At 39.0% G+C, this 18,903-nt stretch overlaps 1 protein-coding gene across 1 annotated transcript; it reads right to left on the bottom strand.

The window, feature by feature from the left end:
• Positions 1-2,184: 2,184 nt before the first annotated feature.
• LOC112543202 (vomeronasal type-2 receptor 26-like) lies at positions 2,185-17,403 on the bottom strand. Its single transcript, XM_088143952.1, has 9 exons — positions 17,340-17,403; positions 15,851-15,901; positions 12,455-12,508; positions 11,014-11,164; positions 10,011-10,188; positions 8,666-9,526; positions 8,053-8,280; positions 3,750-3,876; positions 2,185-3,080 (listed from the first exon to the last, which is right to left on the bottom strand). The coding sequence occupies exons 1-9, from the start codon at positions 17,401-17,403 to the stop codon at positions 2,185-2,187; spliced, it is 2,610 nt and encodes an 869-aa protein (XP_088000078.1).
• Positions 17,404-18,903: the final 1,500 nt, after the last annotated feature.

The raw sequence follows: 18,903 nt of genomic DNA, 5'->3' as shown, positions 1-18,903 counted from the left end.
TTTTTTAATTATTTATGTTCAACATATTAAAGAAATCCATTCTCATTCTGGGCTTGATTCATACTGTAGTTCTGGGCTATTACCAGTTGTATAAAAAAGTTTAGGTGCTGCAGGTCTAATGATGGGATACCTCTAGAACATGATTTCCATAGTATCATTAGCATGGCCTAGCATGGCCTGGACTGGTGTGATGGAACGTATCTACAAAGAGGGTGATATGACAGATCAAAGCTGTCAGGAAGGAAGGGGTGCATTTCAGGAAGAGAAAGGAGACAGAAGACAACACCATCTGCAGGAGAAGAGTGGGAAGAGAAAGAAGTTCAGGATAGCCACACTGTAGCAGCCCTCAACTCATGTATGGCCTGCACCAGACCTCCCAGGCCTCCCCCACCCTCTGAGGCATCCCCGTGCTCCTTACCTGGGACTCTATCTGCTTAATGACCAGCAATTCTTGCTTAAAAACAGCAGCTGGGAGTGCTGGAATTCACGTGATAATTTGCTTAATGACCGCATCACTTAGTGACCTAAATTTCGGTCCCTATTGTTATTGGATAATGAGGACTACCTGTAGTTATATTATGCTATCTGGCGTATTCTTTCTCCTGTGAGACAAGTTCATAATTGAGCTACATTTATAAAATGAGTAAAAACAGAAACTTAAATCACTCAGAGCCATATTTTCAACATGTTTTTAATTAGAAAGCACAAAGACTGCTTGTTTTTTTTTTCAGTTATTCCAAATAATTATTTTAAGTTCATATTCTGATAGTTAAATGATTAGGCTATACATTTTTAACAACCTGGTGGACAACATGAATTGCCTATTTGGCCAATCAATTGATACTTCAGCATGCTATGTTGAATTATGTAATTGCTTATTGTCATTTTCATCTCCACACACAAAGAGATATGTGTCAAGTGAGAAGTAGAAAAGTATTGGGTTTTTTTTTCAATAACCTACTCAAAGTTGTGATTCAGACTGGCACATATTGATGAAATACTTGTACCCAGTTAAACATAAGCTCTGTGAATTTCATAGTCTTCAGTCCTATGTTCTTTACTTTTAGGAAGACTATCATTATTTATTTATTTAAGAACCTTTATGGTGCCTGAAGGTCCCCATTACTGCCACTTCATGTTGGTGACATGAAGGTCCCCATTACTGTCCCCCAAATGAAGGTCCCCATTACTGTCACTTCATGTTGCTTTCAAAGAGGCACTGCTACCTTTTGAAAAGCATCCAGTAGCGTCCATGAGAGTGTATTGTCAAAATCAGGAAGATGACCCACAGAGTGTTGCAAAGCAAACCCCAACCCTTTTCTACGTGTATCAACATTGCATGTGTATTCACAAGGGACAAAGTTTGCATCAGCAAACTCCATCTACCATCTTGCCTACTTTGACACATACACACAAACACACACTGTGGATGAAGCTGAAATCATTATCCACAGCTTTTTCTTCACTGGGTTGATGATGGTAGAAAACAATAAAGATTTGTTCTTCCTTTATTTTTACTCAGATAGTCTTTACAGTACCAATAGAGGTGAATATGTGTAGCTCAGGGTTGAACTGTGGAGTCCTTGGGGTTCTCTGAGCTTGGTTCTTTTCTTGCAAACATTTCATTACCTGGCTAGGTAACATCTTCAGTGCTAAAATGGGATGAGGTTTGCTCTCTATTTATCTCCTGTGGCCTGCCTTGCCAGTGCTGGTAAGGGTGGGGGTTCTGTTTTGCTCCTCTGGTAGTTCTTTCATTAGCATATGTTTGCTGCTTGATTGTGTGCCTGGTGGTGACCTTTGCTTATCTGGGTGATAACTGCTGGTGATTGATTGCTGGTAAGGTGATCTTCTGGTCTTTTGTCTCTTTTGAATAGTATGTAGATGCTGTTAATCTCTGTGTGTCTGTTAATTGCTGCCTTGTCTGAGTACCAGGCTTCCAAGAAGAAAAAGCAGGAGTCATCTACAACATACAGTGTAAGGACTGTAACAAACACTACGTAGGACAGACAGGCAGAAGACTAGCAGAGCACATCCACGAGCACCAACTAGCAGTCAGAAGACATGATGAAAATTCCTTAATCTCACAACACATGGACAGACTCAACCATAGTTTTAACTGGGAAACTGTCAGCATTTTAAACCAAGCTAAAGCCAAATATGCTGAGAATTCTACTAAATTCAGGATTATTTCTTTATTAACTGCCCCTTTGTATTCAAATCAGGTCTCAAAATAATGATATAGCATTTGGGGGAAAAGATGCAGCCCAGTAATCCAGCTGCAGAAGCCAAAATAGAGAAGATCTCCACTGCCACCACATATTTTCCCTTCGTACTCAGATAGGTTGGAACAAATGATACCCAGACACTACAAAAGACCAACATGCTGAAGGTGATAAATTTGGCTTCATTAAAGCTGTCAGGTAACTTCCTAGCTAGGAAGGCCACTGTGAAGCTGATAGCAGTCAAGAACCCCAGAAAACTAAGAACAGTATAAAACATTGTGGTGGAACCTTCATTACATTGCAGGACAATTTCTTCAGCCATGGAGTGCATGTCAGAATCTGGGAATGGAGGAAAAATTGCCAACCACGCTACGCAAATTATGACTTGAGCTAGGAAGCACAATAGGACAATAGTGTTGGCCAGCCTTTTCCCCACCCACTTCCTTATTTTGGAGCCTGGCCTGGTGGCCAAGAAAGCGAGAACCACAATGGTTGTTTTCCCCAATATGCAAGAAATGGCTACAGAGAAGATGATGCCAAAAGCAGTTTGTCGCAGGAGACATTTCACTTGGTCAGGTTGTCCAATGAAGAGCAAAGTGCAAAGGAAGGAGAGCAGGAGAGCAATGAGAAGAATGTAGGTGAGGTTCCTGTTGTTGGCTTTGACTATGGGGGTGTCCTGGTGTCTAATGAAGATTCCCAGCACCAAAGTTGTGATGAAAGAAAAGGCGAGACTAACAGTGGCCAATGTGATTCCAAGTGGCTCATTGTAAGACAAGAACGTTATTTGTTTTGGAATGCAAAGATTTTGAGCCTTGTTTGGATACTGATCTTCTGAACATTGGAAGCAATCAACTGCATCTGCAAAAAGAAAACATTATGGTCGATTTCTAGAAATACTAAGGAAGCGGGAGTGAGAGTTAATTAATGGGATTCATTCATTCCTGATTAAGTAATGCCTGTTTATATTTAGTGCCATGCAGTAAGGATGCCAAATCTTCTGAGACTAATATATCGCTAACCACAAGGCAAGGACTCTCCTTCTTACAAAATCTAATAATAATTTGTGTAATAATTTTTATCATTCAGAACTTTCCTGAAAAAATGAAAAGCAAAATAAAGTTTAGGTTCAGGCGGGGGAGGAAAATGTATATTACATGGTATAATATTATTTAAGGGAATCAAGTTCTTAAACTCAGTAACTAGATCCCAGATCTATCCTGTTCCTCTTCTACAGATATATATTTGAGGAAGATCTCTCATCTTACAAAAGAAACTAATTTTCATTAGGCTGATCATTTCTTTATTCAGTTCTGCATTAACTGGAAGCCATCATCTGGAAGAATCTAGAATAACCCTTATTGGACATTTCTTTTTCAACGTTCTGAAATATTCTTTCATTTTTAGTATTTATACAACAATATTATTGGTTCGGTCACCACATTAGAAGTCCGTTGTAGAAGGTTTAAATATCAGTATTACAAATCACAGTTCAAAAGTCTGAATAGTTTTTCACAAGACAACTCTTACCCATGTGGTTAGAAATTTTCCCTTTTGCACATGGAAGGCAATCGTAACAGCAAAATGGCCTCCCATCAATTTTCATCTTACTGTAGCCTGAATGGCAATTGTCACTGCATACAGAAATAGGTAGAACCTATCAAGAAGTGAAATCAGGATTTATTAAAAGTCATAGGTTTGATTTCAGAAAATCCTATTTCAGTGTGGATTTTACTTTTAAATAATGAACGTAGGATATAGCTGTCCTGATATCCCCTTTTGTTTTAGAGCAATTATATAATGAATGGAGGGATTGCAGGAATGAGAGTTAGAATCAAAAATGAAGGTAGGAACACTAAGAATTGGAGGTGTGAAAATTGCATCATTTGGCTAGGTGAGAGTAAAGATCCAGAACAACTTGTTTCCTGTGCATAGATTAGCTGGAGATAGAGAAGAGTTAATTTTTTCCTGTGAGTTTCAATTTCTTTCTCTACTTTGGCCACAGCAATGGCCAGGTGTTCTATCTGGACTATGGTTAACATTATGCTTAACATTGTTTTTTCCTTCTCATCCATGCCAGGAAATGAAGCATCAGTTGCTTTCCTCTGGGAAGGACTGGTGGAAAAACAACCAAACTAGGAGTAACAGTTTTATTATTCTTCCTGTCATTTTGGGCATACAGGGGAACTTGGCAGAATCTCCATCCATCCATCCATCCATCCATCCATCCATCCATCCGTCCATCCATCCATCCATCCACAGTATTCATCTCTTTCTCCAACATTTCACCATTGCTCTGCTGATTCATTTTTTTAAACAAGCATCATTTCACCATTCCACTTCTGAACACCACCCACCCCATAATAAAGAAACAATCAGGCAGCCCAGAATCCCTGTATGAAAGACCATGGAAGAAAGAAAGCAGAACAGAGCCTGAGGATGGTGTGGGGGGAACCTTGCCAGAGTAAACCAATATTTATATGAGATACAGCAGATGGGGAGAAACATTGCTTTTGATGTAGGGAAAGAAAACGTGGGTAGAAGCAGCCTTCCAATCACCCTAGGGACAGGCTGAGGATAATCTTATTAATTCTTGTGCACCCAAAATGGTGGTTGGCCCATCCCCTTGCTGGAGCAATGAAGAAGGGTGGTTCATCATAAAATACCTGGGAGTATATTTGACATCTAAGAATGCTGGTTTATTTCAGAATAATTATGTTCCACTCTGGACAGATATTAAAATAGATTTAGACCAATGGGAAAAGTTACAGTTGTCATTATTAGGAAGAATATCAGTGATTAAAATGAATATTTTGCCGTGAATTCTATATCTTTTCCAGAGAATTCCAATATTGACTTCACAAGCATCCTTTAAACAATGGCAACGCGACATTTCTAAGTTTATATGGCAAGGGAAAAAACCAAGAATAAAATATAAAGTTTTGCAAGATGTGAAAGAAAGAGGTGGTTTGGGTCTTCCCAATTTGAAATTGTACTATGTAGCTTGCTGTTTAGTATGGCTTAAAGAATGGATTACTTTGAGAAATGAAAAATTATTAAATTTGGAAGGTTATAATTTGAGATTTGGATGGCATGGATATTTGTGGTATGATAAAGTTAAAGTTAATGTGGACTTTAAAAACCACTATATTAGAAGATCTTTATTAAAAGTTTGGATTAAATGCAGACCACTTTTATGCCCTAAGATCCGGATGTGGACTTATATACAAGAAGCTTGTAACAAGAGAAAAAATAAATGGATTTATTAGACTTATTAGAAAAAGAACAAGGAGAATATAAAATCAAATCAAAAGAGCAATTGGTTTTAGAAGGACATACTTTTCAATGGCTTTCTTATATGCAATATAAAGAAAAATTCAAAATCGATAAAAAAGAATTTGGATTTGAACAGAATAAGTTGGAATTGGAAACTCAACTATGTGAAACAGATGAGCACTTAATAGTAAAAATGTATAAATTATTGTTGAGAGAAGAAATGGTTGAAGAACAAGTTAAAGAATGCATGATTAAATGGGCAAAAAATATTGGATATAATATACATATGCAGCAATGGGAAAATATGTGGTCTAAAGGATTAAAATTTACTTTAGGTTATAATTTGAAAGAAATTTTTTATAAAATGATGTATCAATGGTACATGACACCCCAAAGTTTATCAAAGATGTATGGGACAATTTCCAACGTTTGTTGGAAATGTAACCAACAAGAAGGGTCGTTTTACCATATGTGGTGGACATGTAAAATTGCAAAGAAATTTTGGACTCAAATACAGTCTTTGATACAGAGCATACTACAAACACAGGTTTCATTTAAACCAGAACTATTCCTGTTGGGGATAATGGACTTTCAAACTGGAAAGCACCTTATCAGAATCACTCAATACATGATTACCGCAGCAAGACTTTTGTATGCACAATTTTGGAAAACCCAGACACTACCAACAATACAAGAATGGTTGCTAAAACTGATGGAAATGGCAGAAAATGATAAACTGACCTGTTTATTAAAAGAAAAATCAAATAATAATTACCTTAAGGAATGGAAACCATTGATGGACTATTTGCAAAATGCAGGTGGGGCGAAGCTTACCCGGGGATTTGAAGATTAGATTATAAATGTAATGGGATATCCTTTGACAAAGAATTATTCCTACTAAATGCATTAAAAAATAGCACCTATGACACCCTTATTATTCTCAAGACCAGAGATAGATTGGAAGCTATCTATTTTTCATGCCTTTCTTCTTTTCCTTTACTTTATCTCACGTTTTCTTTTTCTTTTCTCTATAACTTGTATTTTTCATTTTCTTTTTCATTTCTGACTTTTAACCCTGTAATTTTAAAATTTCAATAAAATATTATTATAAAAAGTAAGAAGGGTGGTTCAGCCCTCAGTAGTAAAGTAAAAGAGAAAATGAAACATCTGGGTTAAAAAGTAAGAGGAAAGAGGTAACATCTGCATACCTGTTTGAACATACAGGGGAGAACAAGAAAGAGAAGGTTGTCAATAAGTTTGTTTTCAAGGACTCAAGAGCAGGTAAAGATGACAGTATGTAGAACACATATACACGAGATTAATCTTAGGACAGAACCAATGACAACTTTAAAAAGAAGATGATGGATGAGGATATTTTAGTACCAACTATGATAAGCCAGTCAGTTAAAGTGATGGTGTTGCCAGTTGTAATGCATGGCTTGGAAATGTGGAATTTGAGGATTAGCAAGAAAGAAAAAAGGTAGGTAGCTGCAAATGATAGATTTCCAGATTATTACCAAGAACACCACAGACTGCAAAAAGAACTATTCAGTCATTCTTGGATAGAGGCTGACTGCTCCTCAGACACAATAATTAGCAAATGGAAACTCCAAAAATCTGGATATGTAATTGAAGGAAAGGAAAGATTGGCGGGGGGGGGGATGCTAAGTTTGACAAGGTTGAAGGAGAAGAAGAAGACAATGGATTAGCTGAAAGGATGGGACCAAAACAATTGCTTGAATATTTGTGAAAGAAATTGATTGCAATCAATTGATTTTAACTGCTTTGTAAACTGCCCAGAGTTGTTTTTTAAGGAGATAGGCAGTGATGAATTTGATATATAAATAAATAAAAACTAAATAAAGAGTAATGCGTGATGATGTCAAGATGGTGACCGTTTATTCATACAGTTACTGGGAGAAGAACCCATCTCAGAGGCACCGAATAACCATCAACTAGAATATATCCTCAAGAAAAGAGATGCCAACTTGCTTCATGCTGCATGTTTCACAACTTGTTTCAACCACACTAACTTTCTGTAAAAGTTATTCCCTCTTCAGATTAAAAGGTGACTTCAAATTACATACAATCCAGTTTGAATAAAATCGGTGTCAGTGTTGGGAAATAAACCGTGGATTTTCCACACATACTCTCTCTGTATTATGGAAATCTCCCAGCACACAGCAGAGGCATGAAAATTTCAGCACTGTCGCTGTTAAAACTTTGTCAATTATATCATATCTCGCTTTAATTGCTGTAATGCACTTTCAGATATCTTTTTTTAACTAGGCCACCTTGAAATGCTCACAGGAATAGATTCTAGGTATTGGATTAAATTCTCCTAAAAACCATAAAGATTTGATGAGATATGAGTGAATGATTTTAACCCTTACTATACAGAGGTTTAAGTTTTTGTATTTCAAAATCTCTGGTCATTATTTCTTCATCTTTGCAATTTTAAGCCTCACAACTCGAAGGACAGAACCTGTTCAAATCTATCATTCTGAAAACAAGTAGGGAATGAATGTTCATAGTTTGAAATCTGAGCAGGAAATACCTGGTTAAACGTGGTGGGCCAGATGATGTCCTGTGCAGAAATGGTGAATGGCTTATCTGGAGAGGCTATTGGGTCTATCTTTCCAATTTTGACTTTAACAAAGGTCTTGTTTGGGAAAGTGACCCAGTTGATAATATCAAATCCAGTCTCTAAGTCCCCATTTTCATTAAAGGAAACTTTCTCTCCCGCAGAGTTATTAAATGAGATGGTTCTCAAATAGTGATGGAGCTAAACAGATGCAAAGGAAGACTATTAATGAGAAGAAAGGAAAGAAAGAAAGAAAGAAAGAAAGAAAGAAAGAAAGAAAGAAAGAAAGAAAGAAAGAAAGAAAGAAAGAAAGAAGAATCAGTTGCAGTGGTATATGGGTCTTCCATTTAATATGACTGGGCACATTAATAGAATTAGAGTCCCTCCACCCCTCATCTATTTGCTTCCCTGCCACAGATGTTCTCAACCTCTCCCAATTTCTCTAAGTCCCTAAACTATGAGGAAAATGAAGTGTCAAAAGACTTAAAATCATCACTCCAGTGTTTTCATTGTTCATACCCACAGGACTACAGGTATTGCATTAGAGATAAGAGCAATGGGAAATGTTCATTCATTCTATGATTACCTGCCATGCTTTTTGATTCAAAAATTCTGGTCCCCCAACTTCTCTCCTTGCTCTGGATTTGTACTTTGGGGAAAGCATGGCTTGTAAAGCATGTGCCACAGCATAGACTGCATTATAGATGCTGTAACTCTGCCCAGTCATGGTGGTATCAAAGACAGATCTAGGAAGGTTCTCAAGCATCTCTTCTCCAGTGCACAGCATTCCAGTGTCTTCATCTAACTTCTCTTTAGGAAAAGAACATTCAAAAACCTGCTCCCAAAACACTCTCATTAAATGGTCTTCCTCTTCTGAAGTTGGGTTTCTCATCCGAAGGAATTTATTGAATCCAGAGACCTCCTTGGAAGAAACTGCAAAAGTTATAACACCATGGAAGGAGTCTATACGTAGCATTCTTTGAAAGGGAAGTGAAGTAAATTCCATCTGGGCTGCCATTATCCAAACTTTATCTTTTCTCTCGATTGGCATCTCTTCAAATTCTGTATAATAGGGCAGCATTCTAAACATGACAGTAACATGGTTTTCACAATACAGGATAATAACATTGGCAGTACTCTTCATGACAATCAAGAACATTTTACTAAAATCTCTAAAGACAGCTGTAATATCATTGAAGAATGTTTCCTTGGTCATCCCTTCCATGAAGTCAAAGCAGATACCTTTCTGGGAAAACAAAGTAACAGCATTTTTTATGAACCTCTCTCCACTCTCGTTATTTTGGAAAATCAGCCCAATCCATCTCCACCTCAAATACAAAAGCAACTGGAGAATACCTATAGTCTGTTGGTCAACGTTTGGGAAAAAACGATGAAAGAATACAGCTTGTATCTTGTCATCGATCATTGGGGAAGACCCATATATGAGCTAAATACAAAAAAAAAAGAAGGGAACATGGTTTTCCAAAGTGAAGTATTCATTCTTTTTAAAAATTCTGTTCTTAATTTACGGTCTTTGTTGTAAATCTTAACAGATATCTAATCATGTTCAGAAAGAACTGATGTGCAGAATTTTTATTCAACAGCTGTAGTATAAGTACAAAGCCAGAGACCACAGAAATGCATTAATTCAGGAGATGTTATACTGAAAATGGACCATAAATTTTAAGGGCGAAACCTGCTTGATCCTTATTACTGAAGCAAACTCACACCGGCATTAGTGTTTCCCCACTTTCCTGCCTTTAGATTGCAGAGACGTAGGGAGGTTCAATTCTGAGACACTTTCTCAAATTACATTTCTGGTGTGGGCTCAGATTTCATTTATCAGACCGTTTTCCAGGCTGTGGCTCTTCCTCCTGTCTCTCAAGGTTATTCTCACAGCCCATTACACTTACTTCAAGAGCAAATTTTACCTGGGGCATCTTATAGACATTCAAAATGTTTGCCATGAAGGGACAGATGTCAGAGGTAGGTCCTGCAATAACAGAAACTGCCCAGTCCTTGGCATCACACTTATAATTGGGGATGAATCTGTCCCGTGTTGAAAGAAGCTCCAGTGAAGCCAAGCAGGTCCATTTTGCCATGAAATAACTATTACAAACATAAATACCCAGAGTCATGTTGGATAAGATGTGATGGTTTTCATTTATCTCCTTTACAGCAAAAACCAAGGCCAGGATATGTTGGTAGTTCTGTAGGAAAAAGCTGCAATGAGAGATATATTCCAAATCATATTCCTTCTCTTAAAGAACATGACGTTACATATACTTTATAATTCTGCTAAACACTACACAGAAAAATAGATTGTATCTTTAGCTTTTCCATCTTCCCCTTTGGGTTTTTTTTTCCCAACGAGCAGGGGGAAGTGCAGAACGTATTCTGAAGCACGCTTGAAGGCAAGTGTTGTATGTCACTTTCATACAACTCTGATAGACCTCCAGAGGGCTTCTTTATCCTAGGACAAGACGTAGCTATTTCCTTAGGGCAGACAGGCCCTACATTTGTGCTCCAAGCATGTTGAAGCAGATGTTTAGGAACAAATTCAACATGCTACACTGCACCATTGTTCCCCAATATTCAGAGAAACAATTGAACCATTAAATGTTGATGTTCCATTAACTAGTAATAGTGATTCGATAGTACAGCATTGATGATTCATTTCATAGTAAGTAAATGGGAAAAGCTCAGTATGGAAGTTTAATAAAAACACGTGTGTGTGTATTATTTATTTGACAGGTAAGAAATATCAGTAGGGATAAATCTGTGTTAGCCTAAGAATGAAGGAACTAACCGGCAAGAAACAGGAGAAATAATTTGTGCTGCAAGTAATGACAGTCATTAACTCAGTCCAGGCATCATGTTAGAGAAAGATACCTGGTTTGCGATATGCTACAGTTAAGAAGAGAAAGTTTTTACATGAGCTCATCAACCAGTTCTTCAGATGGATGCCTTGTGAAACCCACTGGGTCAGATGTCATGTAGAACTGAGATAGGATACCAGCAAGTATGAAATCCCCTGACAGAAAATACTTGTGCTTAATAAGGTGAGGTTTTCCCACAGCACATCCTGTATTAGCAGGAATAAGGCATGTAACCCCTAGAAGCAACACTGCCATCATTGCCATGAAATATAACATCTTCTTTGAGAAAACAGACATCACCACATATGAACCGGTTTGGTCTGCAACAATGAAACCTAAGAAAAAATGCTCACTAATTAGAATAGGCTGCATATATATTCTTTCTCAAAGAGCAGATGGCTACATCTCTAGCTCTCTGGTCCCACACTTAATAGCACCTTTCAGTCTTGAGCTGTTCTGTTGCATTGTCCCTTGGAATTCCTCAAGGATTTGAGAAGAAGCTACATTACGATTACAAAGGAAATCAATGGATGTTCAGTGAAACTCCTTGGAGACTTTGAGTAGTAAATAGAATGATGATATTTCTGGGCTCAGTGGAAAAAGGCTCATCACTGAAATCAGTATAGGAGGTAGAGAAAAGGAAAAAAGCAAAAGGAAATCCCAATGATCAAATGCCAAACAAGAAACATTTTGGTAGTTCAGTAGCTGTAAAAATGGAATTCTCTCGGGCAATAGAAGTACCAAACTTACACTTGGAGGATTCTAGGAATTACTTTAAATGATGGCTTTTCCAAAGAGCCAAAGAGAAGTGGATCCATCATGTTATAGGCTCCCACCCCCCTTTAGTTATTGTTTGGAGAGGTCTTTAAGCACTTGGGTGATTTTCTTTGTCATTGAATTACCTCATGACGTTTCCTTTTAACCTTCCTAATGGGAGCAGGCCTGTAAGCTGCTCAGAGTCCTTTGGGAAGGGAGCAGTGTGAAAAGACTCGTAAACAACCAAATAATGAAGAACTACCCTTGGAGACAAGTTTGGAATTGGGCTATATATACAAAGTCAATACATTTCAGAACAGAAAGTTCTAAAACCTGGGAGAGACACGTTTTTCATTGCTGCTTTTACTGCAAAGTAAAAATGCTGATTGGTTCTTTTCACTCATTTCAAATGATTTTCAATCAATATCCTCATAGTCACATGATCTGGGCCATAAATTTGTTTCCATCTTGGTGACTGACATGAGCCTCCACCTTATCAAACCAATCAACTTACCCACAATTGATATTTGATAGCCCTGAGGCAAGGCCTCTCGATCAATGATGGGGGAAATGGAAAGATTGGACCCATCCTTCAGATGACTCCTTCCTATTTAATGTGGAATTTAATTGGTGCCATGAAAACATTTTTGGGTAAGATGGCGGAGAGAGCAGGAGCCACGGATGGACTGTCCTCATAGTTATACGGTTGCATAGCAGAGGAATGTTTGGATGGCACTTACCTGTATTGAGGTTGGACTGGATTTGGACCTGTTTGGGTGGTTCTGGCTCTGTTCCTGGAGAAGAGGGCCAGAGGACAGGCTACACTTGTTACCCTGGCCACACCTGTCACACTTGTGGGCCTGGAGGTGGTTTTGGAAGCACCCTCTCTGTGCTCTTCTCTGCTGCCATCTCTTTCTCTGTTCATTTTTTTCTTTGATGGAGGTTATCAGTGGTGATTGGGGGATGGGGAGAAAACCTGCCTATGGACCCTACCTTGTGGGGTGCTGCAGGGTTCAGTCCTCTCTCTGCTCCTATTCAACATTTGCATGAGGCCACTGGGTGAGCTCGTAGGTTGCCACGGGGTGAGGTATCATCAGTACGCTGATGAAACTCACTTATACATCTCTGCCTCTGGTGAATTAATGACACCATATTTAATGATGGACAATGACTGACATCATCCAATCTGTACATTTATCCACTATTAATATCTTATGATCCTACAACAACAATAAGGAACAGAAACAGAAGAGGACGATATATTTATGGAATTCATCCTATCTGCTATGCGATGATAAACTTTCTGGGTAGCGACTGCTCAGAAGTGAACATCTTTTCCTTGAATATGAGCTTCAACGGTAGCCTCAATCTTCTGGGGAGCCTATTTGATGAAATGGTTAAAAGTGCTAGATTAGAAGCTTGGGAGACTGTGAATTCTAGTCCTGCCATAGGCATGGAAGCAAACTGTCTGCCTTTGGCCAGTCACATGATCTCAGCCCTAGAGAGAAGGCACCGGCAACCACTTCTGTAAATGTTTCCAAGAAAACCACGTGGATTTGTTCCTGCAATTAAAGTTGACATGATGGTCCAAAACAAAAACAAATTCTGTTTATAGTTCATTTCTTCCATACAGCTCCCTGTCAGAGTGGCAGGCATTTCCTGTAATCTTGCTTTCCTAAATAACTTTCCACTAATAATCCCAATTCTCCTATAAGGGTTCAGAGAATAGAGTGATTTCTTAGAACACAGTGATCTGTTGCCCTATGAAGTTCGGTAATCATGGATGGCTATATAAATCGGAATAATAAATTCATTAAACAAATAAACTTAACAGCCTCAGATGACCTGTAATAACTGCTCATCTTTACTGAGCAGAAGGCATACGAATTCTCTCCTTTTTTTTTTTTTTATTATTTACGTTCAACATATTGAGGAAGTCCATTCATGATTCATTTCGCTTGATTCATACTGGAGTTCTGGGCTATTTGCAGTTGTATAAAAAAAGTTTAGGTGCTGCAGGTCAAATGATGTATTTCAATGAATCCCTAAATGAACCAAAGCTGACAAATCTCTATATGGTTAAATTATGTCATAATTCTGTCAATCTGAATGTCTACTGATCGCAGATGCAGAAGTTTAGACAGTCTTTCATTCGAAACTTTATAATACCTCCTTTGACAGTACTAACAATTTCCAATTACTTTTTAGTCTTCTAGTTTAGTTTTTGGAAGTTTTCTCCACTTTTCTTGGCTCAGTAGTATTCTTAGGGCTCATTTCATTCACTGGGTATTTGAAATTTCTGCAGAGATTTTCAATAAGATTCGTCTTCCCCCTTGCTGACCATGTTAAACATTAGAGGTATGTCACACCTGAAATCAAGGCCATGCTTTTGTTACCAACAGACTTCTGAGTTCAATTCAAAGTGCTTCTTTTGACTAACTATAGAGTTTTGGCTGATACCTCTAGAACATGATTTCCATAGTATCATTAGCATGGCCTGGGCTGGTGTGATGGAACGTATCTACAAAGAGGAGGGTGTTGTGAGAGATCAAGGCTATCAGGAAGGAAGGGGTGCATTTCAGGAAGAGAAAGGAGACAAAAGACAACAGCATCCACAGGAGAAGCATGGGAAGAGAAAGAGGTTCAGGATAGCCACTCCCTAGAATCTCCCTTGTTATATCCACCTGTTGCAGTAGTATAGATTTAGTCCAGCAAGATTCTGCCTATAAGGTGTAAGCAAATAAAGGAAAGTAACTCAACTGGACTGTTTCACCATTGTCCTTGGGCTGGGCCTGAATGTTGGTTATATAAAACTGGGCATCAACAGCATATTGATAATACTGCACCTCAGACTACTGGACAACCTCTCCCAGAGGCTTTATGTGGTTGTTTAATAGCGGGGGGAGAGATTTGAAATTGTGATGCCCTACAAGTGAGAGACTACTGCACTGACCTCTCCCCCTGCCCCCCTAACCGTTGACTGAAACCACCCACTAAGTAAGGTAAGGAACCATTGCAGAACAAAGCCTTTAAAACCCCATCCTTCTAGATGTCTCTGAAGTGCATATTATATTGGTTATATTAAATGTTACTGAATGGTCCAGGAGGACTAGATGGGGAAGATTACTTCCAACCAACCTGGCATAGTTCATCTTCTAACATGTGCAATGCTGTTACCACCCCATACTCATGCATGAATTCTGACTGAAAAGACCCAGAAAATATGCTTCTTCTAGATTGCTCTGAAAGTGAATCCCTACTACATACTCAGCAACCTTCCCCCCATGAAGAAAGTTGGAAACTAGATGATAGTTATCAAAATCCAATGAGGACCTCTTAAGAAGTTAAGAGGTCCTCATTGGATTTTGATAACTATCATCTAGTTTCCAACTTTCTTCATGGGGGGAAGGTTGTTGTAACTTCTTAAGAGGTCCTCATTGGATTTTGATAACTATCATCTAGTCAAAGCATTACCCAAGATCCACGAAGACTCAAGAGTACAGCAAATCTGAGCAATTGGGCCAGCAAAATGCTGTCCAAAATTGCCACAGTGCATCCTCCATTAGCTGACATGGACGTAACCTTCCACTTCTAAATCATTAAATTCTCTTATATCTGAACAATAATTACTCCAATGGCACATTCCAAAGTTAGGTAAATATTAATTGTGTGTATTTTTTTTTTTAAACTTGCTCAGTTTTCCCAGAGTGAGAAGTCTAGCAGAAAAAAGAAACTCCACAGTAAAGAGCATTTATAAGGTTCAGAAGAATAATTCAGGGGTTTTTTTTGTTTGTTTGTTTGTTTGTTTGTTTGTTTTTTAAGTACGTTGCTCCTTCCTATTTAAATCAGGCCTCAGAAGAATAATGTAGCATTGGGGGCAAAGATGCAGCCCAGTAATCCCGCTGCTGAAACCAAAATGGAGAAGATCTCCACCACCACCATGTACTTCCCCTTGGTGCTCAGGTAGGTGGGAACAAATGAAACCCACACACAGCAAAAGACCAAAATGCAGAAGGTGATAAATTTGGCTTCTTTGAACTTGTCAGGCAACTTCCTAGCTCAGAGGGCCACCATGAAGCTGATAGGTATCGAGAACCTCATTAAGCCAAGGACAGTATAAAACATGATGGCTAAACCTTCATTACATTCTAGGACATTTTCTTCAGCCATTGAGTGAATGTCAGAATCTGGAAATGGGGGAGAAATTGCACCAGGGAACATGAAAGTGGAATTGGCCAGTGTTTTCCCTACCCATTTCTTTATTTGAAATCCTGGTTTGATGGCCATGAAAACAAGAACAACTATGGTTGCTTTACCCAAAATACAAGAAATGGCTATTGAGAAGATGATGCCAAAAGCAGTTTGTTGCATGAGACATTTCCCTTGGTCAGGTTGCCCAGTGAAAAGCAAAATGCAAAGGAAGGAGAGAAGGAGAGCAATGAGAAGAATGTAGGTGAGGTTCCTGCTGTTGGCTTTGACTATGGGGGTGTCCTGGTGTTTAATGAAGATCCCCAGCATGAAAGCTGATATTATGAAAAAGAAGAGAGTGCAGTAGCCAAAGTGATTCCTTATGGTTCTTCATAAGAAAAGAAAGTTACACGTTTTTCAATGCAAAGATTGTGAGCTTCATTTGGGTATTGATCTCCCAAACATTGGAAACAGTTATTTGTACCTGCAAAAGAAAGCATCATTCCCCGTATAAACTATGAATTAGATGGACTGAATTATTAATGCAACTTCGTTTATATCTAATTAAGTTACTGTATGCCCATTTTATTTTTATTACAGTATTACAAATTAAGAATGAGACCACCCTTAAGAGAAATATTTACTGTATATTGCTTTGGCAAAGAGAGCACCATTGTTTGTGCCAATCTCAGTGTCATGCTGGGGGATAGAAGGATTGTGGAAGAGAAAAATTTAATTGTGTTAAGCTTTGCAGTTCAGAGTTTCCTGGTCCCTTTTCCAGAGAAATGGTGTGAAACTGCTTTGTGAGCTCTTGTAGTTGCACGTCTTGGTCAGTGAGTGACTTGTTTTATGGAAAATGAGTCAGAATCTACCACTTACATTCTGGATTTCTAATAGGTGACTTCTGTCCATTCAAGAAGATTCCCACTTAGGAAGAAGCTTTTTCATGGGATGGGATTTTTTTATAGCTGGTTTTGCATTGATGGGAAGTCAAAATCAGGCATAATTCAGGGACAACATGGCATCCCATTCTGGTGATCCTTCGGAAACTTTCTGGTCCTCCCCAGGTCTTGCAAGAACAGGACACTGACTTTAGGAAAGGAAGGAGAGGCGTGGCTTGGGGAACAGCGTGAGGTGGCGAAGGCCAGTGGTGTGGGGTGTGAGGCAGCATTTCTCAGTGGCAGCAGCAGCACTGGAGCTGATGTTAAGGCCTGGGGGCAGTGGCAGCTGGCTGAGACTGCTGAAGGCTTTGGGCCTTTACTTCAGTCCCAGCACTGGCACAGCTGCCAACAAATGTGGCTAAAAGGGCACGGATGGGGAGAGATAGGTGGGTAGGAGGAGTTGCAGCACCCCTATAGAAGTAAGCACTGCTGGGGTGGCTGAGGCTAGCAGGGGTGACTGCAGCTTTGTGCCACACTGTAGCATCCCTCAACTCACATGTGGCCTGCGCTGGACCTCCCAGGGCCTCCTCTGGGCCTGCGCTGGACCTCCTCTCAGGCATCCCCGCGCTCCTTACCTGGGACTCCACCTGCTTAATGACCAGCAATTCTTGCTTAAAAACAGCAGCTGGGAGTGCTGGAATTCTGGTCACTAAGTGAAGTGATCAAGGGATAATTTGCTTAATGACCACATCACTTAGTGACCTAAATTTTGGTCCGAATTATGATTGGATAGCGAGGACTACCTGTAGTTATATCGTGCTATCTGGTGTATTCTTTCTCCTGTGAGAAAAGTTCATAATTGAGCTACATTTATAAAGTGAGTAAAAACAGAAACTTAAATCACTCAGAGCCATATTTTCAACATGTTTTTAATTAGAAAACACAAAGACGGCTTTTTTTTTTCCCCAGTTATTCCAAATAATTATTTTAAGTTGATATTCTGATAGTTAAATAATTAGGCTGTACATTTTTTAACAACCTGGCAGACAACATGAATTACCAATTTGGCCAATCAATTGATACTTCAGCATGCTATGTTGAATTATGTAATGTTAATTGCTGCCTTGTCTGAGTACCAGGCTTCCAAGAAGAAAAAGCAGGAGTCATCTATAACATACAGTGTAAGGACTGTAACAAACACTACGTAGGACAGACAGGCAGAAGACTAGCAGAGCGCATCCATGAGCACCAACTAGCAATCAGAAGACATGATGAAAATTCCTTATTCTCACAACACATGGACAGACTCAACCATAGTTTTAACTGGGAAACTGTCAGCATTTTAGACCAAGCTAAATCCAAATATTCAGAGAAGTCTTGGAAACCTGGTACGCAGACAAGGCAGCAATTAACAGGCACATAAAGATTAACAGCATCTACATACTATTCAAAAGCGACAAAAGACCAGAAGATCACCTCATCAGCAATCAATCACCAGCAATCATCACCCAGATAAGCAAAGGTCACCACCAGCCACATAGTCAAGCAGCAAACATAGGCCAATCAAAGAACTACCAGAGGAGCAAAACAGAACCCCCACCCTTACCAGCACTGGCAAGGCAGGCCACAGCACATGAATAGAGAGCAAACCCCATCCCATTCTAGCACTGAACATGTTAGCTAGCCGGGTAATGAAACGTTTGCAAGAAAAGAACCAAGCTCAGAGAACCCGAAGGACTCCACCCTTTACAGTATCATCAGGTTCATTGCTTTTTCCTATTGCTTCATGTTAAAAAAAGTAACAAATTATTCACCCCTACAATGACCTTGGTAGGTGTGAAACTACCCGGGTTGGGCCAAGCCTGAAATACTCTTCATCAACGATGGAGCTTGTCTCCAACTCACCTTGTAGAGGAATAAGGAAAAGATCGTCAAGCCTTATTTACCAAGCCCTGCCCTCTAATTTCTGTAACTTCACTGAAACTTGTCATATTTTCAAAATCTGAGATGCTTGTACTTCAGTATCTGTTCCTCTTAGTAGCAATTGTCCTCAAAAGAATGAGAATTAGTGTCACTTTGTAGAATGTTGTAGGTCTTTCCTGGTTATAGACCTCTGAGTA

Source organism: Python bivittatus, unplaced genomic scaffold (assembly GCF_059951505.1).
Source record: "Python bivittatus isolate LINGU-HERP-01145 unplaced genomic scaffold, Pbiv_v1 ctg000430_np1212, whole genome shotgun sequence".
NCBI classification, from domain to species: domain Eukaryota; kingdom Metazoa; phylum Chordata; class Lepidosauria; order Squamata; family Pythonidae; genus Python; species Python bivittatus.
This window is presented reverse-complemented; position numbering and strand designations above follow the sequence as displayed.

Excerpts from the sequence above, each read along its gene's own strand:
- LOC112543202 (XM_088143952.1), bottom strand. The coding sequence starts at position 17,403 with ATGCCTGAGAGGAGGTCCAGCGCAGGCCCAGAGGAGGCCCTGGGAGGT. Across the intron at positions 8,281-8,665 it reads TGAATCAAAAAGCATGGCAG|CTCCATCACTATTTGAGAAC; the intron begins GTAATCATAGAA and ends GCATCTGTTTAG. Across the intron at positions 3,877-8,052 it reads GGCCCACCACGTTTAACCAG|GTTCTACCTATTTCTGTATG; the intron begins GTATTTCCTGCT and ends ACTTCTTGATAG.